This window comes from Brachyhypopomus gauderio, chromosome 18, assembly GCF_052324685.1.
Source record: "Brachyhypopomus gauderio isolate BG-103 chromosome 18, BGAUD_0.2, whole genome shotgun sequence".
Lineage (NCBI taxonomy): Eukaryota > Metazoa > Chordata > Actinopteri > Gymnotiformes > Hypopomidae > Brachyhypopomus > Brachyhypopomus gauderio.
Genome location: NC_135228.1, coordinates 10,685,170 through 10,711,296, shown reverse-complemented (window position 1 = coordinate 10,711,296; position 26,127 = coordinate 10,685,170). Strand labels below are relative to the sequence as shown.

Below are 26,127 nucleotides of genomic sequence, written 5' to 3'. Positions count from 1 at the left end.
TACAGCAGGCCTCTGAACTTGCCCCTCTGAACCATTTCACCTGTGCGCTTAACTACTCAATATGCCATGTTTGCAGTTAGATTTGACACATAAAATGATTCTGGGCCAGGCCAAAACCAGGTTCCTCATACATATAGGAACTAGTTATGTATGATACAATTGGGTTTTGCCTGGCCCAAGACATTACAGGCATACAGCAGGCCTCTGAACTTGGCCCTGTGAACCATTTCACCTGTGTGCTTAACTACCCAATATGCCATGTTTGCAGTTAGATTTGACACATAAAATGATTCTGAGCCAAGCCAGAACCATGTTCCTCATACATATAGGCACTAGTTATGTATGATACAATTGAGTTTTGCCTGGCCCAAGACATTACAGGCATACAGCAGGCCTCTGAACTTGCCCCTCTGATCCATTTCACCTGTGCACATAACTACTCAATATGTCATGTTTCCAGTTAGATTTAAGGCATAAAATGATTCTGGGCCAGGCCAAAAACAGGTTCCTCATACATATAGGAACTACTGATACAATTGAGTTTTGCCTGGCCCAAGACATTACAGGCATACAGCAGGCCTCTGAACTTGCCCCTCTAATCCATTTCACCTGTGCACTTAACTACTCAATATGCCATGTTTCCAGTTAGATTTGAGGCATAAAATGATTCTGCGCCAGGCCAAAAACAGGTTTCTCTTACATATAGGAACTAGTTATGTATGATGCATGTGTTATTTGTCTGGCCCGACGCCTTATAGGCATACAGCACACCTCTGAAATTGCCCCTCTGAACCATTTCAGTGCGCTCTCTGTGCACTTAACTACTCAATATGCCGTGTTTCCAGTTAGATTTAAGGTATAAAATGATGTTGTTGGATCAGGCTAAAATCAGGTTCCTCTCTTAGGGAGTGACCTGTTCTTCATTATGCATTTGTTATTTCTCTGGCCCACCATCAATAAGGCTTTCAATAATCCTCTGAAACTGCCCCTTTAAAATGCGTTCATCTGCCCACTGCTCAATATGCCATGTTGTGTGCTGGTATTTCTTCTTCCGATTATTTGTGTTCTAGAACAGCATTTCTGTGTTTTTAGTTTTCAAATCTAAGAATATGTTTCCTTACGTTAGAAATGTTGACGAATTCAATCATCATATACAAACTGCATACAATTAAAACGACTTGAAATAGAAACCATTTTACAAATGAAATGCTTTCATTATATTTTTATTTTTTACATTCACAAAATCAATATGGGAAACAATAACCTCTTAAATGTCTGATCCTACGCTCGTTTAATGTAACGTTTAATCTATCGCTTTTAAACAAAGTGCGCAGCAAACACGCATCGTGAACATAACCTTTTTGAATAAGTAACCAACTTCAGCCGCCGAATACGGAGCTGCGAATAAGTAACCAAACGAATCTCAAACTGCGAATAAGTAACCAACTTCAGCCTCGTATACAAACCACATGATCAAATATCAAGTACTAAAATAAGTTACGTATGTAATGTCCATTTTCAACATATTTTGTTTGTCTCCATCCTACAAAAAATTCTTCTGAAATGGCAGTCAAGGCGATTTGCAACTGAGAAACCTGAGCATGTGAGAAAAGCTACTTTCTAAAGTTTCTACTAAAGTTTCTCACAACGCAATTCTTCACTGTTGCACACGTTAATTCTCATCTTTAGTGAATTAATAGACGTGATGAGAACATAAACGGAATCTGCTTAGCTGTGCAATTCTTCGATTGCACAAAGGAACATAATAATAATTCGTATTGGCGACTCGTTTTTTGTGCCTATGAGCGTTTATAGATGATGTGCAAGTGAATAAAGGTTTTGAGCATTTCATTAGTGTTTTTAGTCACAAAGATTTCGCAACGTCCGGGCATCATTATTTCCAAGGATTCGTTCTGAGCTCCTGTTGGAAATGTAATAGAGGAGAAACAGAAGCAGCATTTGGCCTCAGTCGCCTTTGCGTGTGCAGAGGTTTGTTTAGAAAGAAAAGCAAAATGAAAAACACAAGAGCTGCGGTTTCCTCCACGTCTGTCATCTGGGCCACCAGAGATGTTCCTGTAACCCCAGGCTGCTTCCTGCGTGGTGCTGTGGCGAGAACTCCTATTGGTTGTCGACAATGTCGTGTTAGTTGTTAAAAAGTCACGATAGCATTAAACACGGTTGAATCAGGCCCAGGATGCGAAAAAAGACAGATGCAAGACAGATATGCTGACCACTTTACGCCAGACGACAATGGGAGTGCAACTCTAGCAAAACTCTCGGACACTGGAAATGTCACTAAACAGTGAAGTAACATGAAATGTTTGGTGCATAGCCAGCAATAGTGCACAAGCACAATCAAAGTAAAGTTGATGTGGCCTTTGTGGATGGGAATTTCTAGCACATCCCCACAGACATGCAACTGGATTCAGATCTGAGGAATTTGGAGGAAGTTGACACCCTGAACTCTGTCATGTTCCTCAAATTACTGTTGAGCAGTTTTTGCTACATGGCAGAGTGCACTGTCCTGCTGAAAGAGACCACAGTAATGTTCACTTGGTCTGCAGCAATGTCAAGGTATGTGGCATGTGTTAAACTAACATCTATCAATCATGAATGCATCTATCTATAATGAATACAAAGATGAAATGAAATGAAATGAAATGTGCCATATTTTGTCAATTGTGAATTTACACCCCAATCGAAATTTGTCCTCCGCATTTACCCATCTGTGAAATTAGAACACACACACACACACACACACACACACACACACACACACACACACTAGTGATTACTAGGGGGCTGTCGTTTTTGTCGTCTAAATATGTGTCAAGTCTTACTTGTGGGCCAACACCAAGAAAAATTCCTTGTATGTGCAACATACATGATTCTGATTCTGATTCTGTGGATCACACGTGCCCAGAGCGGTGGGCAGCCCTAGCCCAGCGCCCGGGGAGCAGTTGGGGTTAGGTGCCTTGCTCAAGGGCACCTCAGTCATGGCCTCAGGTCTGGGAATTGAACCTACGACCCTCCGGTTACAAGACCAGTTCCCTACCACCAGGCCATGACTGCCCCAAGGTCTCTTATCAGAACTTTGCTAAGAGCTTCACGCTCTGCCAGCGTGCCTTTTTGCCGTCGTGCATCCTGGTATCATTTCTTCCTCTAGTAAGTGATGTCCCTGGCCATCCACATCACCACCTTCTGTTGCTCTGTGATTCAATTCCGATGCTCACGTACCCGTTGAAATGGATCAGATTCAGCACAGGAACTCTGACTGGTAATGTGGCTACACAGACCCATATGCACCAAGCTGAGGTTCATCAGTAGGTCTGCTGTGGGATCAGACTACAGTGAATCTTCAATGAACCTCATCCACCCTTATCTCAGTTCACAGTTGAACCACTTTTTGTAGGTACTACCTATTGCATGTTCGAACCGTTGTCAGTCACAATAAGACCCTTAAAAAGTTCCTCAGATTCTTACACTTGTCCATTTGTCCTGTTTCCAACATCAATTTCAAGAAATGACTACTGACTTACTGCTTAATATAGCCCAGATGTTGTAGGTAGCACTGTAACTACACCATCAGCGTCAATAATAATAATAATAATAATAATAATAATAATAATAGCAATGGTAATTTCACCTATAGCTGGAGTTGATGTTATGGTGTTTTGTGGTGTAATAGATGCTCAACAATGTTTTCATCAGGTATCTTGTGAGATACACCATACACCAAACACCACTGAGACTGCTACCTTTGTAAAGCCCAGAAGATCTGCCCTCCTGGTACCCACTACAATGCTTCTTTTGGTTGTACTTCAGTCTCATGCCATTTTAAATGGCTTTCATTAAATAAGCAAGATTTAAATGTATCAATTTCTACAGTCTTCGAAATTAATCGGGGTTTATTTGAACCAATACTTTTACCCAGTTGTTCTCAGATCATTTAGAGTGTGAGGGTTTAATGGTAGCATGAAGGAATGAGGAAAAAAACATTTAGACAGCTCAGAAAGATGGCAGTGTGTAGGGAGGGTTATCAATCCAACCTGCTGCTTCTGTAAACAAGAATTCAAAGCAGCTACGGAATGCTTCAGAACAGGCATGTGCACAGTTCAAACTTCCACCCACCCGCAGCCTTAAAACAGTAATATGCGGCCAGCCAACACCCGCTATTCTCTAAATAAAATACCCGCTATTATATATCTCACCAGAAGATGGCAGTAGACCTGGTACAATTGACCTCGTAGACCTCGACTCAACGTTCCCCCCGCCCCGTCCCACGCAAAAAAAAGCAGCTCCCCTTTATTCATTATAATATAAATGAGATAATTAGCATAAATTAGGTAACGGTAGGCCCCCACACAGTTTCACTTTACCAGATCTGGCCCTCATTGCAAAAAGTTTGGACACCTCTGCTGTAGAAGAATGTACCCCCGGGGGAGCCCAAGAGGAAGGAACCCTGTTGACAACAAGTGGAATTGAATCAATGCCAAGAAACAAATGTGCGTGCAGAAAGGTTCATGAAACCCCACGTGGCCTGAATGTTCATCAGATAGCACAGTGCACCCTTGGAGAGAGGCGGGAGAAGCCTGTCTCAGAGTGAAGAGTGTATGCACTTGTGCAACAGAATCAAGCCACATTAAGGTCTCCTGGGCATTAAGGTACGAATGTGCAGAAAGTGGGAGGCACAGGATGCAGTGGACTAAGTGGAATCACGTGACAGAGAACTCAGTGGCTGTGGCTTTAGGAAGAGCAGGTGACAACTTTCCAGCAACCTGTTATGACCAAAATGAGGGCAAAACCAGGTGGCACTAGGACCCAGAAGAGGTGAGTGCTGGGGCTGGTGAACTGCATGTGCGTAACTCGGATGGTAAATATGAATGGCCCATGGGCGACATGGGAATAGGGGCTGGGTAGGAAGATCTCCTGGTGTCTGAGATCGGGCAGGCCAAGCCATTCTACCTTAAGACCCCAATACAATCAATAACACTCTTCCAAATCCACCTGACCAGGTGCTGAAGGTTGCTGCTAACGCCATCTGTCAAACGCAGTACTAAGTGGCTGGATGGATTGAAGGGAGAGTTGAAACCTCAGGGCAAGAATTTCAAAATTGATTAGGAACAACGATGAGGAACAACCCAGACTGTCCAGCCTTTTAAATAGTGTCGTGTTTGTTTCCTGTGTTTGAGTTTGTGGAGAGGATGTGAGTTTAATATATGATGCTCATTCCGGCCAGATGTATCATTTACATCCTTCTGTAGGGTACAGATTTCAGGGAAGGTTCTTATTGGAGACAAAAGCTTCACCAGCAATGGGGATGCCAGGTAATAATTAATCCCATCATGAAAAACTTTGTCTGGTCCTGAGTGATTTATATGAACACCACTGTGCACTTCTGTAATCTAGTTTTATTTGTCACTTGCTGTATTATGTAGAGGAGCTGTACCCCCTAACTACATTATGTAGGAGCTGTACCCCCTAACTACATTATGTAGGAGCTGTACCCCCTAACTACATGATAGCTCTAAGCAGTGACATGACAGTGAACTTGACATTCAGACAAATGAAAGAAACATATATATAAAACAGACATATGAATTAAATATTTAAATTTAAATACATTTACTTGCTCTTACTTACAATTTTGAGAGACTTTTAAAAGTTTTTACAAATAAAGTTTAAATGTCTCAGCTGCTCAAATTGGTGTGTAAATCAGACACGTTTGGGATCTGGCCTCAAACAGCCAGTGATGGAGTTGATCACCCACCTGGCTGCCGGTGTGCTGGGTGGGGTGTCACCTTCAGGTACCTCATACACGCCACTGACCTTTGATGGAAGACCAGCACTCCAGGCAGGGACCATGTGTTCATTCAGTCTAAAGGAGCCGGCACTTCAGACGTAAACTTTTAAAGGCGGGTGTTGTCAACCTTCATTGGTAATCGGAGACAAAGAAAAATCAGTTGGTTACAAAATGACACAAATGATAGACAGGTTGTTATTGCTTATATCAAGGGGTATAAATGGGTTATCACTGTTCCAGCACGGTGAAAGGTATACCAGGGTGCACTCCCCTGAAAATGCTAGGACAGAGGCCCACTCACACATAAGCATGAACATTAATCCATAATTAATACACATAAATAATACATTTTCAGCACAAAATAAAATGTAATACATGAGGGAAAATAAATACAGATCTTAAAATATCAGTACTACAGTGGTCAAAGTCCAAACAGGTAAAAGACCAGAGCGTATTGGCTGAAGTCCAGCTTCCTGTTAGCGGTCACGGTTACCGTCTGACGATGGAATAGTTTCTATCCCCAGGGCAACACCAGAATAAACACCTTCAGCTGCACTAGTATTTGCAAACCCAGCTCCAAGCACAAGCACTTTGATCAATCTTTATGTGGACATTTTTGAACAATATTTTTTGACAGGTGCTCACTATAATTTATAACTACGTTAATCAGAGTTTAATTCGTGGTCTTAGAGATGCGATCATGAGTTTGTCATGCCCACTCTTCCCAACAGGACAGTGGAGTTCCCGCTGGAAGTCCTCCAGAGAGATTTGTAGTTTTTCAGACACTTCAAGAACGTATTAAGTTGGCTTTGATACAGAAACACTGGGTATTTTTCATATTGCAATGAAAAAAATAATAGTCTCTTTGACATCTCACAAACTGAATATAAACGGATAGCTAGTGCATCAAAGTCAAATTTATTTATATAGTGCTTTTTACAACATATGTCCCTAATGAGCAAACCGGGGTGACAGTAGCAAGGAAACCCCCCCTAGGGGGGGATTAGGAAGAAAACTTGGGAGGACCAAGACTCAAAAGGGATCCCATCCTTTGGGTGGGCCAACTAGCAGTAGTCCATGATTATAGCTCCATTTCTAGACGGAGCAGTTCCTCCAGTGTAGATGTGGGTCTCGGGTGTTTTAGCGGGGCCAGGGTGCATGGACAGCTTGTGAGGTGTCGGCGTTGGCGCTTCCTCTGACAAACTGGAACATCTACGTGCTTCGTGGCATCGTTTTATGCAGAGATGAAGATCAAATGAACCATCTATATATTTAGGACGTCTGTGATTATCATGTAGCTCCGGCAGTCTTATCTATAGCAGCGTAACTAAAGGGAACGCGCGAATAGGACCACAAGTCATAGCCTCACTCAGCCATTGCGTTCCACCCAAATCTACATCACAAACTGGAAGACTATTCCATAACTCAGGGGATTTAAAGAAGGATCTACCTCTGGCTAGTCTTGCTCATTTTAGGAAGAGGAATCCTGCATTTTGAGAGCGTAGTAGGCGAGATGAGTTATGGCATGCAGTGAGTTCACTCAAGATATTTTGGGGCCAGACCATTTAGCACTTCATATGTCAACAGAAAAGTTAAAAATCTTTAAATCTATTTGATACTTAACTGATATTTAATTTGCAGTGCAATGCTGAGAGTACGACTAATGTGATCGAATCGTCTAGCACTGGACAGGACTAAAGCCAAAACCATAAAAAGGCAATTAATGCTCTATAAAGTTGAGTACAACTCTTTAAATGGGCTTCTTAAAAACCAAACAAATTCAGTCATAATTTACATCTTTATTGTCAAACCAAACCAAAAAGTAATTTGTAACAGTTCAAGCTAAAGAAAAAAGGCCTATAGATATGTTACAGCTTTTTCATAGCAATTTCCGTAACATTTACAAAAGCTTAGAGAAAAATTTACAAAACCTAGTTTTATATCTACATATCTGTAAAGAAATATAAAAAAATTCTACCAAACACCTTATTGCTCTCAAACTTCAGACAATCTGGCAACATCTGACATCATTTGAAGGTTTTTTGAGGATATAATGACAATTAGTTATACATACAGAATTGAACTTTAGGCACAACGGGATGTTGGCATAGTATCTCCCAGCCAAGAGGAGCACTGATGACTTCACCACCATACCAGTGATGGCACCCTAATCTTTATGCAAAATCTTGGCGGAAAAATGATCCCTCTTTGTAGAGAACCTTCTGTGACATAATATGAAATCAAAATGAACAAAACCCCTAACCCAAAGAAAACATTCCCATTTTTAAAAGCCTGAAATCTATCCAAATGTCTATGCTGCTGCTTGTGTGGAGCACAGATGTCACTAGCGTGTGGTTTCTTTAACTGTGTGGGTTTCCGCATGGACGTCCCTCTGCCGGCCGAACAAGTGCCTCCTTCCCCGAGATCTACTCAAAGGAAGTGGAATGTGTGCAGAGAGTAAAACTGCCCCGCACAGTAGAAAGTGAGTGCAGTGCGTTTCCTTCAGAAGTACAGTACATCTCCCACAGCTCTTAGATCGTAATAAAATATCAGCTCAGGACCTGCAAGACGGTACAAAAATGGACAGCACAAAGAAGGGACACGAGATTTACGGACAAAAGTCAACTACTCCTATGACAGCAACAGTCCCACAGCTGGGACAAAAGGGAAAATTATTCTCTTTTTTTTAATCACGGGGAATAAAATTGTTTTATACTGCCAATTTCAGAGTACAAAATAAACGTATCTTTGTTCTTTCCTGTCAAAAATGGAAGCATCTTTTGCACAGCAAAATCCCTCTCCCATAATCCCGTTCCCATAACTCGACTTAATGTGCTAAGTGCACAGAAGATAAAAAAATAAAATCTTGAACTAGTTTAGTTAGGGCTGCTATTCGTCTTCTTTCATTTGATTGCTTAATCTAACTGAGGTATTTCTATGGTTTTGTTTATTAGGTGATATGAAGGTTTTCCAATACAGCAGTTCTATAATGCTACAAGTAACAGTGTGTAGAATGTATTACAAATCCTCCCATCATTTCTGCAAGGGGAGACAGAGAGAGAGAGAGAGAGAGAGATCAACCTCCCACACATAAATATGACGGACAGAAGCCTAAAATAAAGGAATAACGTGAACGGACATGTGCAACGCTCAACAAAATCAGTGAGGATGTCTGTGACTCAAAACCTCTCCATGTAAAATAGTCTAAAATAACGAATGTTACTGGGCACCAGCTGAAGGCTAAAACAAAAGCACATGGCAAAATTATATAAATACAATTACACAAACATATATTTATATCTTTGGGAAAAAGGAAATTCCTTTTGGTTATGATCGAGTGTGGGTAACCCAAGGTTCTTCCCATCCCAGTATGGTGGGAGGAGTGTGTGTGTGTGTGTGTGTGTGTGTGTGTATTAATGTTGAGTGAACAGGAAGAGCTGAGATTGTAGGAGCCTGATGAATCGTTCAGTCATCCAGCTCCTTAGTCGCATGTGCTGTTCCAATTCCACACCAGACTAACTGACAGAGAACCTGAAATAAGAAACAATCAAGAACTTAGACAAACAATCAAGACAGACGTACGTGAAGTGCACATTCACGCTCGCATTGGTCAGTTTGGACAGTCTAAACACGTGTCACACATCCGCGACCAAGGGGCCGCCCGTCTGGAGCGGGGGGGGAGGACTGACCTCTGCACCCTCTCCAGGATGTGGCTGATCATCTTGTCGGTGAGGCCGGGGCAGAGGTCCTCCGCCGTGTGCAGGCTCTTCTCCAGCTCCTCCACCACCGCCCGCCTCCCGTCCCCGTCACGCTGCTGCAGCTTCAGCTGAGGTCAGAGCACAGTGTCCGCCGTCAGTGGACGCGCCGCGCGGCCGGCTACCCACGTGTACCCACCCCAGGTCTCATCGTAGGGCCACTCTTACCACGACTTGGTCAAATGTTTCGTACAGTTTTGCAGATTGCCAGAACCACATGATCCAGTGTAAAGACAGACATACAAAAAGAGTGCGAGAGCACACGACAACACTGCTCTGAGACCGTCTCAATTCAATAAGAACGTCAGTGAAGCTCGCGCAAGTATAAACGCCTACACTGTTCGTGCAGGGTCGTGCGAGGTGGGCAGAGTCACACGCTACAGTCACTCACGAAAGTATAAACCAGGCTTTACTTCCAAGCTCCGCGCCCCCCCTGCAATAGCTCCGCGCCCCCCACTTTGGGAACCAATGGCTTAGAGGGACCGATAGCTTTTAGCCATTGTAACCACAGAATCAAGCAAATGTGCTTAAGGAAGCTCCGCCCTCACCTCAGTAAACACTGGACTCATCACTGTAGATAGACTGGCGGATTTCTTCTGTACCTCTTGGCCCTGGCGGGTAACAGAAACAGACAACACGAGCTGTTGGTTGGGAACAGCTGGGTCCAGTGACTGACATCCACACGCCAGTCTGGAGGTAGGACAGTACGCACCATTCCGTTGGACTGCTTGTCAGTTTTCTTTTTGCGGACAGTGGTGAAGGACCATTCGGGTGACGTGTCATTGTCCTTACTGCTGGACTCCCTGCGGAGGCACAAGAGAAATGACCTGAACGTTCTGAAGGACGGCAAGGAATTTCAGTAGCGGTGTTCCTGTCAAATACACTTTATTAGAAGCATGGAGTAGTAAATAGGGTAGTGTTGCAGTCGCATCAGTTAAAAACATCCAACTAAACGTTTTGATGGAGAAAATCTTGAAAATGTATGGACATCAAAACCAGGAGCAGAAAAACAGTAATGTGGTTGAATGATCCGATTGTGTTCAAAATCTTTGTCCTCCACATATACTTCAGGTTGTAATTGTTGTTGTCACGGGTATTATGTACATGTGTGTGTGTGTGTGTGTGTGTGTGTGTGTGTGTGTGTGTGTGTGGTTGGTCCATTGTGTGTGGGGTTCCTCTGCTGTTTTGTTCACAAAATTCAAAATGAATAAAAATCGATTGCGCAAAATAAATAAATAAATAAAACTTGTCCTCATCAAGAGAACTTTTCCTAGTGAATACCCCTCCATTAACTGTCTTTATGCAGTGAAGAAAGAGAACTCTTGACACTAGGAGACGGCCATGTTGCTGTGCCTAACCCAGGCTCCTCTTAGGACAGCATTTTTTCTTATCGTGGTGTCTGACGAGGTCTTTAGGGGATGCTCACACCCATGCACGGATTCCAAACTAACTAGCTGGCGCGACTACCACCTCAGACAGGATTCCTGAAAAACAACCTCTTGACGTCAAAACGCTGACCAAGCACAGAAGTACGGCTGTACTTGAGTGGGCGTGGCAGACGGGAGGACCTTCCTGCCATCATCGAAGCTCCTTCTTTTCATTAGTCAAATCTGACCAGCTGGCACTTTGTCCTTAGTCATGGCACAAACTGAGGTGTTTTTGAGAATACTGCTAAATCGTCAAGGATGTTAAAAACAAACTGGCACTGCTTGTTTTGGTGCTTGTGTTAGCAGGTGGTTAAGAAGCACGCTTGCTCACAGGCAGGGGTTGTTATTTGATAAACACCAGGGTGAAGTCAAACATCTCCCTTCTCAGCAGATACAGACATCATTATGGGAGTTTCTGGAATGCAAAAATCACCCTGCCAGGTGTATTCAGGACTTGCAATGATAAGAGTTCAAACACAAACCGGCTCCCCACTGCACTGCATCTACAGCCTGCTTCAACATCCTTTCTTCACAAAGCATGTCCGTTTACTGAATGGATCTGAGCAGCAACACCACAGTGAGACTCGCCTTCAGACACTCAATGCAAATCTACTGAACTCGCACAAGAATGATTCATTTTCTAATTTCTCCAAGAGGGAGGGAGAGACTTGTATCATTAGATTCCCACTTAGTCCGTGGCAGATAAAATGTGGGCAAAGCATTACAGTTTCACACTGTTTTAAACTCGCTTTGCATGAAGCACAGAGCTCTGAATGTTGGGAGTCGTGGGACTTTTGTGAGCGGACTTATTGCAGACTGTTCTACGCTTTGAAAAGCAATTTGTTAGGAGTGAAACAGGTAGCAGTGTGTTCAAGCTCAATCATGTACAGTCAATAAAAAAACATGTGCAAGCTGAATCTTGTTGTAGCCGCTGGAACATTCTAATGGTTTATAGTCATCTTTAAGTGTAATTGCCATGTCTGACGTCTCAAAACATTTGAGAGATTTTCCAAACCTAAGGGGGTTCAAAGACATTTCTCCTCAGAAAAAAGAATTTGAGACTTGGATTCCCATGGCCTGGTGATTTTTTATATGAAAACTCACCTAAACTCAAATAGTGTAGTTTAGACCAAACTCAAAATTTCTAGAAAAATAAGTTAACTGCCCCGCCCCAAACATATCCAGTGTACAAACCATTTTACATCAGAGGCTCTCAAATGACACAGAGTGGGTGTGACCATGCAAATAAAGAAACAGCCTGAGCAAATAAAAGAACATCAACGTATTGTAATAACCTGGTTAGCCAATGTTCAACTGATCAAATTACTTAGTTCTCTTCTCTCTCGACTATCTATCTATCTATCTCTCTCTCACACTCACACACACACACACACACACACACACACACACACACACACACACACACACACACAGTTAAACTCACGAGTCAGAGTCCGAGCTAGACTCTCCGTCGCTGTGACCCTCTGCTCTCCAGCGTTTCAGGCGGTCGATGAGCTCGGTGAGGTAGGAGGTCTTCTTGGCATTCTTCACAATGAACTTGTGCTTCAGGAGCTCCTTGGCGGTCGGTCTCTGGGACAGGCCAGCACGGAAACGGGGGTTAAGTATAGCGCAACAGAGAATTTTGGCATTTCGCCTCTCCGAGTAACCCGAGCCGTCCCGTTTCAGTAAAAAACAAGAACACGTACATAATGAGCCTCTAAACATGACTTCCTGTCATGCTCCACATCTTGAAGGAATAAGGCTGATGAACACCGGTCACTCAAACTGACTCCACAAATCTGCTATGTCCATTACAAATTTAAGTGCCTTATACAACAGCATATTAGAGTTTGTCTATTATTCAGTATGCCCTTGTACTTAGAACATCAAACTACACGGCATGAATTTTTACCAATAGCCTGTCCTACAGGGTTAACAGCTGAATGTTCGTTACTGACCACCATGTTAATATAACGAGGCTTCAGCTGGGCTTACAAACGTGGGGTCTTTGTTCAGGCAGGAGTCCACAAACTCTTTGAAGGCCTTGGAGAAGTCACCATTGAGGGTGGGGGGTGTGTTCTTGGGGATGTGGAACAGAACCCGCATGGGATGCATGTCCGAGTTGGGGGGTTCGCCCTTCGCCAGCTCGATGGCCGTGATTCCTAGAGACCAGATATCAGCCTGGAAAGCAAGAGGGTTGTGGCCACTGAGACGCTGCTACGCAACAAGGGTCACTGTTGATCCACTGGCAGCAGAACTGGACAGCCGATTTCACATTGTACAACAACTATCCTAGCAGAGAGGTGTAGCTACCTATGCAGACTCCATGGAAATTACACAGTTGATCTACAACCCGTGCTGTGCCAGCTCTTACCTTAGAGTCATAAGCAGACTGCTGGATGACCTCGGGGGCCATCCAGAAGGGTGTTCCCACAAACGTCTCCCTTTTGATCTGCGTGTCCGTCAGCTGCCCGGCCACACCGAAGTCCGCCAGCTTTACCTCTCCGGACTCTGACAGCAGTACATTGGCAGCTGGGAGACCACACGTGTGATGGGACCATGAGGAAATATCAACACATTGTAAATTATGAGACAATCTATGAGAAGTATAAGGACCCAGAGAATACTGCAAATTATGCAAAAGTCTAATTAATAATGCCCCTCAGATTAATTATATAATAACAGCAGCAAAATAAATTATAATTTTTTAGAAAGTCACAATATTAACTTATAACCAAAACGTGCAAGATATCCACTATTCAGTCAGGATAAAACCATGAAAATGTTCATCACCTGATAGTCTATTAGAAGTATCCCCGATCTTCTGTTTCAGTGGAGTATAAATATGGCATGGCACACAGGCCTAACTTTAACTATCTATCAACATCCTGCTGAGAAAATTAACTCAGCTATAATTAATTAACTCAGCACCACTGCTATAAAAATACAGCTCCACGCCTAAAAGATACTCGTGTCCACCATTAGGACCATAATAAACATTCCTAAGAAACAAAACAATGACGTTTCTCTGGAAACCTTGTAAAGAACTACAAGTTTTACAACCTTTAAATATAGACATTTTATAATGATTTCATATGTGGGCTGGAACCTGGGGGTAAACATGGCCTTCCTCTTTTGACAGGCTCTCCAGAAGAAAGCCTCCATTCTTTGACCACCATAAACGCAAGAGCCAGGTTCTTCTTTGCAGGGCTACACGTTTGGATCCATGGGCGGTCTCGCCACATTAAGAGTGAGAGGAGAGGATTCAGGGCTCATCTATAGTGCTCAGCATTTGGCAAACGCAGGTCTGTAATTGTATGTTACTTCTTCACCGGCTGTGCGAGGCTTTCAGTACGGAGTTGGTTCTCACGGTGCTGAGCTTTGAAGTCATTTGGTAAAAACTAAGGAAATCATCCAGGCGTTTTTGTCCAGTTTAAAGGCAGCAGAGGACTGGGGGGTGGGGGAGTTCTTGGAGTCAGGCCATTTTTTGTGATATTTGCTGTTTGCTATGAATGTTCTAATCTGGTTAGGTTTAATCTCTCAAAAATCTCTCTAACAAAACCTCAGAGACAAAACAAATATCAAAGTCAAAACTCCAATTAGCGCTGCTATTCATAAACAAGCCCGACTCCAACCGAAACGCGCCCTGCGAGGTTCAAACGAGTGTAAAAGTCTGGAAAAGCAACTGAGTCACTCCCATTGGCCTTCACAGAGCACACACACACACACACACACACACACACACACACACACACACACACACCTTTGATGTCTCTGTGGATCTTCTTCTCCGAGTGCAGGTAGTCCAGTCCTTTCAGGATCTCCTTTAGCATGGTGGCGATCTGGTACTCGTCAAAAGGCCCAGCTCGCAGCTGCACGCACAAACAAACCGTTTAGCGCCATGAAGGAATGTGCACGGCTCCACCGGCTCCGGGCCTGACCGGGACGCTCGAAAGACAAAAGATGCCATCCTTACCAAGTCTAACGCAGAGCCTCCGCCCAGATATTCCATGATGATCCAAAGCTTGCTGCCCTGAACAGGGAGAATGAAGACAAAAGACTGGTGTACGAGTTTAGAGTGAAGCGTCACTAATGCTATACTGTCTAATCAGTGTACTGTCTACAACGTTCCTTATCAACTGTTACTGGGCAACAACTATACTGTAATATTAGTTTACTATATTATAATTACTATACTGTATACAACTATATTGTAATTACACCAAAGACCTACATTATTATTGTTTTATTATTCATTATTAAATTCACTGCATTGGCTGGATTGTATGATCCACTAAAATAAAACATTTATCTGGAATGTCCGAGATTGGTCTGAATGGTCCGAGAACACACCACACACACACACACACACACACGTCAACTGCATTTTTCTGCAAAATCAGTATTTAATGCAAGGGCCAATATGACGGACACTTATTATGCAGTAATAATTAGGAATTCTACTGATACGATTAAAACCATATTAAATCACAATTCATTTTAATTTTGTAAATATATTAATGTTTGAATTACACATACGTTGTTTACGGCATACGTTGTCAGCGTTCTGCTTATGCCAGACAAATCAGTACAGCCCTATAAAGCCATAGCAACTGACCCACAATTGACCTCACTCTGACTCCCAGTTTAAAATATCAAGAAGATAAAACAGCTAGCCCTTTATAAACTTAAGACGAAACACTAAAGTCGCTCTCTCTCTCTCTCTCTCTCACACACACACACACACATACACACACACATACACACACACACACACACGGCTGACAAAACTGAGTAGGGTTAGTCAGGTCTACCAACCTTCTAGAAATACAGGTATTGTGACATAGCATGCTGTGCTCCGTTAAAACCCACGGAGTTGCGAGTGGTAAATATCCACAAGCAGACGGCCCTGTGGCGTCCGCCGAGTGCCGGAGCAAACCCCGGTGCGGACGCCCTGTGGTCCTACCTTCAGGTAGGAGCCATAGTACTTGGTGACGTGGGGGCTGTCGCACTGGCTGAGCACGGTGATCTCCTGCTGGATGTCCTCGATCTCGTCCTCGGCCTCCTCCAGGTCAATGGTCTTGATGGCCACCACGTTCTGCGAGCGGCGATCGATGCCTTTGAAGACCTCGCCGAACGAGCCTTTGCCGATGCGCTCCAGCTTGGTGAAGAGCTCCTCGGGGTCCGCCCGGGCGTTCTGAGGACCACAGGAGGGGGTTTCGGCGGGTCAGGAGAGCGTTCCGAGTGGCAGGAGACGCAGAGTGTAAGGCTTCCGTGACCCGATGGAGCAGGGAGAGAGTTGCGTAGCGGGACGGGCAAGTGGCCTCTCCGACCGCCTTTTGTCCCAGGCCGTTAGCAGCCAGACGGCTCTGGAGCGAGACTCCACGCATGCGTGCCCAGGTTTTACCGGCACAGGAAGCTTACGACTGCCGGGCCAACACGCTAAACGCGGCTACCCAACACTCGCTCGGTCACGGTGCTGGCTAGAAACGAACCATCCCGCATGACAGATGTCGCAAAGGTGAGGTTAGGAAGAGCGGCTGTTGAGGGAGCGAGGTGGGCGGAGCTGTGGGTGGAGCCTGCTCTGTGACCGGCACGCAGGCCTGCCTCCTCCTGATAATTAAACCTCTGCCACTTAAGACCCGGGCTTTGCCGCCTAGCCACATAGCAGAGGGGAACTTCAGCGGTCAGCAGCATTTCCTGTGCTGCTTCCTTGCTTGCCATCCGTGAACCGACAGCAGAAAGGTTCCCCCGAAAATGGCTGTGGGCTGCGTAGGGGGTGAAGGGGGTTCTGCTACGCACCCCGTAAGGTCACGGATGAGCACGTCTGCCTTTTCTATTCTAGTCTCTTACAGAGCCAACTTCACCGCTACCCCACCCAGCCTTAGCACAGCAACACAACCCACAAGCAAACTCCTTTCACCTGTGACAGTCAGGCTCAGGGGAGGGGGGAGCTAACCACTAGAAACTGGAGTGTGAGAAATACTAGCTTGAAGACCACGCCCAGCCATTGTGCATCAGTGAGACACTCCTTCAAGCTTCAGTGCCTCTGTACAGGAAACTAATACATCACATCTGTCAACAGAGGCTGGACTGACTCCTAAGAACAGTGTGAACTTTGAACCCCAGTGTAGTTCAGAACAAACATACAAGATGCTGCTGCACTGTTCCAACATTAAAACGGCTCCTCGGCTTGACGGTAATGCGTAATGATTAACAATCTAACCTAACAATGTCAAACAGTCACACAATGTCTTGTTCAGGTGTAGCACCAGAGTGCGAGAATGGTGTGAGTAAGCTAGGTGTAACATAAAGGACTGGTTTCCCAGATGTGAATTAAACTTAGCCCTGGCCTTAATTGCAGTGCCAATGGTGAATCACCATTAGCAATTCTTTTTATAGTCTACTAGGCTTAATCTGGGACTGGGGAACTGCCCACAGAGGTTCAACTTGCAAAAAAAAAAGAAAAAAAGAACCACTTCCAGGAGGAAGACCAAGATGATTCTACCATTTAGCTTCACTTACTCAACAACATAATTGTGACATAAAACAGCAAAGATGTTTCCTGTGCTGCAATTCACACCGATCCTCCCCATGTGACATTAAAGGAAGGCCACAAACGCAGGGAACCCCACGAATCATCCTCGCCCAAGACGATTTCACGGAGGAGAGAGCAAGACTCAGCACTGGTGCAGGTGAGAAATGAGGTTCATCATTAGCAGGGAAGCCAAAAATAGAAGAGTGCCCTGCGGAGGTCAGCTGAATTTAGAGTGGTGAAGGAGATCAAATATGCAGGATACACCATATTTAGCCATTGTTAATTCGGTTAACTGAGCCGGAGCTGGATTGGTATCCTAATTACAAGCACCAGCTGCCAAGGTCAATTTTGTACTATTGATAGTTGATCAAAGCAGCCACAGCACTTCAGCCAGCAGAAATCAAGAATGCGAGGTAGAAAAACTGTATTTTGATCACATACTTGAATACCCAAGCTTGAGTAGGGATAGATTTATTTATTTTTTGCACAGAAAGTTGCAACAAACCCTGCGGGTGCGGGTGCTAGTGCTGGCCCCCCCACCAGGTATGTGGGGACTCTGAGCCACCTTCACTTCCAACTTACCTGCATTCCAGGAACTTGAACAGCTACCGGCGACTGGGCCATCTTCACGCGTCCGAGAACTACCGAGACTAACGACTAGTGGATAAAGTTTCTTTTTCCTCCTCGTCGAAGCGTCCCGAACGCGTTTAACTCTCCCACGGTGGCTGTGTTGGCGAGTTAAAGTGATACGAACCGCCCCGGCCAGCCAACGAGCTGCCTCACTGGGTAGCGAGCTAGCTAACGAGCTAGCTGCGCCTCACCACAAAACTCTTCAACTTTAAAGTACAACACCGCCGTGAATTACCATGGCTTCCTTATTTACGCCAACTGGTATCTTTTTTGTCTAAATAAAGTCCCAAAAATATTTAAATAAACGTCGAATGTGCGTTTACATGCTTTTTTTCCTTTTAAAAATGTTGACCGAACTTCGACTTCACGAGAGTACCGCGGACGCCATGTTCAACCTGCGTTGTAACTTGTTTTCTGCTCGCGCCGTTGGGTGGAGTCGCGCGCACAGCACATCCGAATTGCGTCACTCCAGTCCGCCGCCGCCGCACGCGCGCAGCAGCTCGGGCTCGCGCTAATAACGCCGACGTCGTGCAATGTTCCCACACCTACGTTAAAACGAATTGCTCGTGACCGCGCGGGAGCGCGCGGCCCTTGAACGTGCAATTACATGCATTATTTTAGTCTGCGACTTTTCGCTTTTGGCACTGATGTTTTTTTACCCTCAGTAGAATTAAATTTGGTGTTAACAAGTGCATCATCGTCTATGTCACGGGCCACAGCAAGACGCACCGTTTGAAGTAACGCGTTCTCGGCTGTGCTCGTGCGTGCGCCAGTTATAACGTGCTTCACTACATTCCACACTGGTCTGTTATCTGCTCCTGTTTTAATGTTGGCTGGTGTTGTGCATTGTGGTAGTTATTGTTCCTCTTACACTTGCTCCTTGCTTTACGTTTGATGTCTCGTGCATTTTTATCGTTGTATTATGTTTACAACCTGTTGCACTACATTCACTTGTGTGTACAGTGGATGTCATTAATGGATAGGATAAAAAAAAACGAGAAATCCAAGATATCTGGATAAGATTTTATTGTCAGCCAAAATCAGTAACTACTGTTCATCACCCCTGTGACAATGACAACTGACAACAGACTTCTGGAGGAACATACAAAACAAACAAAAATAAAGACACAACAATAAAACAAATATCACCCACACACACACACCACAGTATTGGTCCATAACCACTACCATGAACTCAAGGAGCTGCTCACTCAGACCAGCTGAGTGGGCATGAAGGCATTTTCTGTTGGAGATTTCACAATGACCTGTGTAAGAGATGCACATTCAGACGCACGTTCCGGCCCAATCTCCTGAAATCTTCACATACTGTATATATGAACATGTTTGCTTCTTTTTTTTTTTTTTGCTGAATAATGATAAAATAACTTAGTGCTTATGATAGCCTAAAAGTATACTTCTGCTACTCTAGTGCTTATATTGTGTTGCTCCAGGACACATTAAAACAAACAAACAAAACAATACGTGAAGCCCCACAAGGGGGTCATAAGTTGTTGATCATTTCTTCCTTACAGACAGATGCTCCATACCCTTCACCCAGATTACATGGGATCAGGTCTATAACTACATATGCGTGGTCCATACTCAGGTAAAAAGCACAGGAGGTGGGGGTTGAATAAAGGAACACGCCCTCGCTTCTAACAGTATAACAACGCTGTAGCAGACATAGCAAGCATGGCCTTCTAGTAAACACTGACCGACTACCTACAAATGTAAAAGTGACGAGGAGATTCATTTAATTTGTTCAGTGCCGTCACATTTGCACATAAAATGGAGGAAAATAAACAAAACTGATGTTGGAAAATGAGCTCACTCAAATCAAGCTAGTTATCTTATACTAATGTTCTTTGGCTTTGCTATATAACCTTTCACCCATGCTCGTTTCACTGTAGTACATCGTGCATGACATACTCAGGGTGAAAAACAACAAAGAAACTAACAGTATTTAGACAAGCTAGTAATTCTACTGTCAAACACCCAACATCATGACAATATCACTGAGAATGAAGTAGCATGTTTGTCTATGAGAAGAAAGGAACACACAGAGTCCTGGTTATTTATATAGGTATTACAGGAACGTCTTCCTGAGTTTTCCCATAGGGTACAGCTGTCAGGAAAGTCGTAATGCCCTTCCCTCTGAAGGCGTTCGGTCTATGCAATCGTATGAAGGAGCGGCATGGATATAGGACCGTGGAACGGGGACATCGTCGCAGAGAACAGTCAAAACGCAGGCCACACTCTTAGCTCGCCATTCGCTCCGGGTTCGGTTTGAACGCGAGGGCCGTTTCCACGAGGTCGACCGCCGCTCGAGAACTGAGCTCATCAAAAGCACCTGTTCTTCAGGACCATCTTGGCCCCACCACCTTGTCTACCGCAAGTGACGTTTTCCGACGTGAACGCCGGAGGGAGGTGGGGGAGGGGGGGGGGGGGTGCCGTATTGCGCTTCCGTCACGCTCTGTGTTCATGGATTGAGTCCCCTGTCCCTCCCCCTTTATTTTAGCTTAGTGTGTTAGTCTGGCATGTCGATGCACAGTTTAGGGGGGGGTACGTAGTACTTCCCGGGACTCTGCGTGATGACCACGCCAGTTTTCTTGCGGAACATGGGGCCGATCTTGGGCGGCTCGTGGACGGGTGGCTCCTCTGCTACCTCCGAGTCCTCGTGCTGCAGGTCGTAGGAGATGTTGCCGTACTCCCGCAGGAAGGGGAAGAGCTCCAAGAGGAACTGGCAGAAGTCCTTACGGATACCGAACCACCCTGGTCAAGAGAACGGTGCAGGAGGAGATGCAGGATTAGATCTTACAGCCACACCATATAGCAACAAGTCAAATGATACAGGCAAAGGGTATTTAAATGCATTTTAAATGCACAGCATTTCAATGGTATATTAAAAGGAAAATGAACATACTGATATTACAATGTCCAGTGTACATTTTAAGTGCATGTTAATAGCAAAAGGCTAAAAAAAAACTGTTAGTAGGGCTTTTTACTAATGTGCCATATGACATATTGCATTTCTAAACAAAGCTATAGCTCTAAATCAGTCCAGTGAAACAGTACAGACATTACTGTCTCTTTTGGGTGTGGGCACTGTGCAAAAATAGTGGTGAAAATGACTTACAGTGATTGCCTCCTTTCTGACCAAAGGTAGTTGCCATCAGGGTCACCAGAGAGACCCAGAGGGGCACAAAGACTGGAACGAATTTATTGGGGTAATGGCCATCTAATTTATGCACAAGAAGGATCTGAAAGATCAGGATAGAGATCAACATGGATCAACCAAGCAGAGATTTCAGCATTTTTTACCACTAGCATTACAGTCACAAAATGTTGAACTGTAATCAATGACATCACAGTGTGAATCAACTCGTGGTACGCGTACGTTAAATCAGCTACATTGTTTAAACTTTTATTTGTTTATTTATTTTACCTCAAACGTCAGTAGTGGGACCACTATAGCCATCCAGCTGATCGCCATGGTGATGTGAGTGCGACGTTGCTCGGGAATGACGTCCATGGAGCGCAGGAAGAGCACGGACCAGACGATGTAGTAGAGCACCACCAGGCAGAGGAAGGACATGAGGATCCAGAGGGGCACACACACCACCTGGGGGAGAACACCTCGTCAGTCCCGGCCGGCATTAACACACCAGGCGCTCAGGGTTAGGGGTGAAGCTTAAGGTAATCAAAAACGTTCCAACGATGAGGTTCAGGCCTTACCAGCCAGGGCCAGGTGATGAAAGCATCCAGCCGCAGTGCGATGAAGATGAACTGTAGTATGTTTACGGAGCACAGGATCTCCAGCTGTGGGAGAAACAGAGCGAGAGGGAGAGGGAGAGTGAGAGGGGTCTGGTGCGAGGCCTAGGTCCAACGACCCCGGGGAGCGACGGACTCACCTCGAGCGAGCGGTCGTGTCTGAAGCCCCAGACGCACGCGGCCACCGAGACGGGCGAGACGAAGAAGAGAGGCATGAAGACGAGGAGCCAGAAGTGCTTGCCCCTCTCCACGCTGTCACAGACCAGCACCTCGAACGTCAGGAGGAGGAGGTGGATCCCCACGGCGATCAGCATCGCCTTGAACTCCACACAGGTCTCGCCCTCTGCCCTAAATAATACACACACACACTTCACAATTTGGAGACTACACCCTTTGACCAAAATAGCACATTGGCGTCCGACTGCATGCACACCGAGGTGCTGTAATGACTGCGAGTGACCTGTACTGAGGGTTGTGGGCCCACACCCCGGTTCCCACAGACGCTCCGATGATGACCATGAGTTTCCAAAGCCAGATGGGAGCAAACACTGCCCAGTAGCTCCACTTAATAGTTTCATCCAGCCGCAACGCCAGTAACACAGAGAACAGCAGCAGGCACGCATAGATCAAGAACTTGCTGAAATGGAACAAACAGAAGAAGCAGACGCATCTGTTAATCTGTACAGCAGATGAGGGCAGTTCAATATGTGACCTAAATCGGTCGAATTTTAAGCTGACTGCATTAACTTTTACTAAAATGAACCAACTAACTAGCTATGATGGACCTCCATGTCTTAAAACTGAACTATTATATCTTAACGTAGCTTAGTACTTCTTACTGTTCATAATAACAGCTCCAGACTAAATTATATAAATTTGTTTAAATTCCCGACGTGGTATTTGGACAATGTCATTTTAACTCGTTAACTTATACCAGTGACATGTTACAGCTAGCTTGCTAACGTCAACCCTTTCAGCAGAGTACAAAAACACTCAATAAAAACTGAACAGTCGTGGTATTTAGCAATTTCATGGTAATTTGATTGTGAATTTACAACACAGAGAGGACAAGTAAGGAGGTTAAACATACCCGACACAACAGCATTAATGGGCCTTTGTAGCTAGCTAAAGCTAGCCAACTTGCTAGCCTTAAACGAATACACAAAGCTGGGTTAGACTTCTTCATACATATAGCAGCAACACACTCACCTAGGATTGAAATCTTGAAAGAATCCCCGGAGATTCATCGTTTTCTTTCTCTCATACCATCATGCTTAGACAATAATGTATAAAGACCAAGACGGAACTGCCTCCCACTCCTAAGCTAAAGCCAGTTGACATACACAACTATAACAGTATAAATGGTGTTCACTCTTCCAACCGCTAGATGTCAGTGTGCTCCGTTTTAATATGAACATACAGTACGGTCCTTCAGGGTCGACGCTTCCCACGACACCCGAGTCTGACCTCTAGTAACCCTTTACTGGACATTCTGCACCATTACACCCACTTTTAAACGCCATAAATGACTTGTTAATTAACCATTAGTTACAGAGATGTCATACGTAGGAGTAGAATAACAGAAAAATTGGATGATCAGGACCACAGGTGGAAGTCCCATATTTGTAGAACTTTGGCCAGAATTCACCTGATTTTAATATTCAAATATGAATATTACAAGAGATGAAAGAGTCAGTCTCATTAAAGACAGAACTGCAGCACAGTCAAACAATTAATAATGAACTGTTGACAAAATCGTGTAAAACAAGCAAGAGGGAGTAATGTAAATGTTAAGGTGCTTGCCTGACAGTTACAATCTTAACATGAATAAAGCACGCTGCAGATATACGTTCACTTCTGGAGAAATTAACTGCGACTTTTAAGTTATTTAGCAAATGAAGTGCATTGTAGAATAATGAGATCTACAATTTTATGAAAATGCATCAGATTTCATTCCTAATGTTAGCCAACAACTACCACAGCTACTTGGAATGTGGTAGCAAAAATACATATATATTCATATTCACAATTTTGCCTTGGATATCCAAACAGCCTGTTCACACACACACACACACACACACACACACACACACACACACACACACACACACACACACACACACACACACACCACAAAAATACACTTTATAAAGACATTTGCACAAGGGTTAAAATCTGAAACTTTGTCTGTGTTCATTGAAATGAATGGGCAGGTTCATCAGCGTAAGCCATGAGAGTCTGTGTGCGTCTGCTGCTGCTAATGCACTAGTTCCAGCTGGTTGGAGGCGAACGGCAGGACCCCGCTGACGTAGTACGCGATGCCCAGAGAAAGCAGCGCGATGACGAGCAGGAGCAGCAGTACTCTCCAGAAGCCCAGGTCCTCCACAAACTCCTCCCAGGTGGTGCGGAAGCCGGAGAGCACCCCGTCGCTGTGCTGCGCGTGCGGGTGGAGGAGTGAATGGTTCTCTATGGTGCTGTAGGGCAGGAAAACGTACATTGTTCTGAAAAGACGAGCACCAGCACACCTGCACAATCAAACGGTGACAGCAGATCCGTAAAGACGGGGAGGTGTTTTTTTTTTTTTTTTTTTGCCATTGTAAAAGATCACGTTAAACGGATTCTTCTCTACCGGGGAGGAATAAAACATTTACACTAGACCAGTGATCAGGTGACAACCCCTCGTGCACAGCGCCGGTGTCACGCCGTACCTCTCGTTCTCGGCCATGTGCATCTTCTCCAGGCTGGGCTGGAAGCTGTGGTTGAAGCCCTTCACCTCCTGCTCCTCCAGGCCCTCCAGCAGACGCAGCGCCTCTTTGTTCACGCCACGCCTCTTGGCCAGCACCAGTGGGGTTGCTCCATTGTGATTACTGCACATGGAAAGGAAATGACATCACAATCATTTGCAGTGAGAGCGTATATGCAATCCTACTGCTATTATGCGCTCGCTGCTTCTTTTATTGGTTTTCTCCCCTTAAATTAGTGCAAAGTCTGATGTTGCAGGGTGCAGAATAATTTGTCCCCAATTATTGCATGATATCTCAAGATTTGAATGTTTTCCCTAATTCCTACACATCTTCAATTCATTAGAACATTACTATCAAGTTAATACCCAGTGTGACTTCATGCTTTACTCCAGTATGGAATAATCCTGCACACAGCATACTTGAAATTATAACTGAATATGTTTGCTAAGAACATTTCAATAAACATTTGGCAAATTCCAGGTATGGAGAGCTACCAACCGACACCATATGGTTTCAGGCCTAATTGAACACAATACAGTTATTTAAAACCTTCAATAGCATTAGCTCATTAGAAGCATATGTGCTGGAACTAAATTCTGCAAGGCGTTAAATCTCCAGCCTCATCTTCAGCACCAGAAAGCTTTGAGCAGTTCAGCTTGTAGTTAGAGTAATGAACATTAGGGCCTTGAAGGGCAGAAATGTTCAGTTTAATTTGTCTGCATAGTGTTCCACACTGCCGAGCAAACCCCAGGACATACGTTATAACATTTAACAACTCTGTGTTAAAGCATGCTTCAGTGGCAGTTATGTGGCAGTGCATTTTTACGTTTTCCCTGCTATGTCTTGGCATCATATGTAACTGAACGGTGAACACTTCAGTTCGTGCAGTGCAGGGAAGCCCCATGCGAGCAGTTGAAAACCCATGCATGACATTATGGAAAACATCATTGCCCCACCGGACAAAGACTGAAGACATCCGTTGCAAAAGCAAATGGACACTAACCAGATGTCGATCTTAAGTCCGTTTGAGACCAGAAACTGGATGGTGTCGACATGGCCGCACATGTGCAGGGCGGTATTGCCCTGCGCGTCGGTGGCCAGCAGGTCTGCGCCGAACTTGTGAAGCAGCCGACAGATCTGGACGTTCCCCCGCGCCGCGGCCAGGTGTTGTCCCGTCCGCCCGCGGCAGTCTCGCGCGTTCGGGTCAGAACCGGACTCGAGCAGGTGTTTGGTGTAACCCACATCTCCATCGGTGCAGGCCTGCAGTAGTGGCACGGCGGTTTGCGGCGAATCGTTGACGAAAACGTAGGACATTCCGCAGACTGTCGACCTATTAGTTATATTAAAGGCGTCCTCAAAATGCTTTACTCTTCACTCTTTAAATAAAACTTTACGACTGCTGCTAACAACTGGTAAAAACGCAAATCTAGGTAGCTTGCTTGCTAAATACGAAATACAT

General features: G+C 44.7%; 3 protein-coding genes across 3 annotated transcripts; all 3 read right to left on the bottom strand.

Annotated features, from left to right (window-relative positions):
* Window positions 1–7,587: 7,587 nt before the first annotated feature.
* On the bottom strand, window positions 7,588–18,591 carry stk26 (serine/threonine protein kinase 26). Its single transcript, XM_076979430.1, has 11 exons — window positions 18,106–18,591; window positions 15,952–16,182; window positions 14,962–15,018; window positions 14,749–14,857; window positions 13,360–13,517; window positions 12,981–13,166; window positions 12,430–12,575; window positions 10,271–10,361; window positions 10,107–10,169; window positions 9,493–9,629; window positions 7,588–9,334 (listed from the first exon to the last, which is right to left on the bottom strand). Exons 1-11 carry the CDS (start codon window positions 18,145–18,147, stop codon window positions 9,319–9,321), a joined length of 1,236 nt encoding a protein of 411 aa, XP_076835545.1. The 5' UTR covers window positions 18,148–18,591; the 3' UTR covers window positions 7,588–9,318.
* Window positions 18,592–19,459: 868 nt separating this feature from the next.
* tmem185 (transmembrane protein 185) lies at window positions 19,460–23,425 on the bottom strand. Its single transcript, XM_076979486.1, has 7 exons — window positions 23,134–23,425; window positions 22,385–22,561; window positions 22,065–22,272; window positions 21,889–21,972; window positions 21,599–21,775; window positions 21,290–21,413; window positions 19,460–20,925 (listed from the first exon to the last, which is right to left on the bottom strand). Exons 1-7 carry the CDS (start codon window positions 23,169–23,171, stop codon window positions 20,681–20,683), a joined length of 1,053 nt encoding a protein of 350 aa, XP_076835601.1. The 5' UTR covers window positions 23,172–23,425; the 3' UTR covers window positions 19,460–20,680.
* Window positions 23,426–23,562: 137 nt separating this feature from the next.
* Window positions 23,563–26,127, bottom strand: ankrd46a (ankyrin repeat domain 46a). The gene is made up of 3 exons (XM_076979487.1): window positions 25,672–26,127; window positions 24,633–24,791; window positions 23,563–24,398 (listed from the first exon to the last, which is right to left on the bottom strand). Exons 1-3 carry the CDS (start codon window positions 25,980–25,982, stop codon window positions 24,182–24,184), a joined length of 687 nt encoding a protein of 228 aa, XP_076835602.1. The 5' UTR covers window positions 25,983–26,127; the 3' UTR covers window positions 23,563–24,181.

Coding starts and splice junctions, on each gene's coding strand:
- stk26 (XM_076979430.1), bottom strand. CDS start 18,147: ATGGCCCAGTCGCCGGTAGCTGTTCAAGTTCCTGGAATGCAG. Junction 14,858..14,961: donor GAGGCTCTGCGTTAGACTTG/GTAAGGATGGCA, acceptor TTGTGCGTGCAG/CTGCGAGCTGGGCCTTTTGA. Junction 10,170..10,270: donor ACAAGCAGTCCAACGGAATG/GTGCGTACTGTC, acceptor GTTACCCGCCAG/GGCCAAGAGGTACAGAAGAA.
- tmem185 (XM_076979486.1), bottom strand. CDS start 23,171: ATGAATCTCCGGGGATTCTTTCAAGATTTCAATCCTAG. Junction 22,273..22,384: donor GCCCACAACCCTCAGTACAG/GTCACTCGCAGT, acceptor TGTATTATTTAG/GGCAGAGGGCGAGACCTGTG. Junction 21,414..21,598: donor TCCCACTACTGACGTTTGAG/GTAAAATAAATA, acceptor CTGATCTTTCAG/ATCCTTCTTGTGCATAAATT.
- ankrd46a (XM_076979487.1), bottom strand. CDS start 25,982: ATGTCCTACGTTTTCGTCAACGATTCGCCGCAAACCGCCGTGCCACTA. Junction 24,792..25,671: donor GGACTTAAGATCGACATCTG/GTTAGTGTCCAT, acceptor TTCCATGTGCAG/TAATCACAATGGAGCAACCC. Junction 24,399..24,632: donor CACATGGCCGAGAACGAGAG/GTACGGCGTGAC, acceptor CCTGCCCTACAG/CACCATAGAGAACCATTCAC.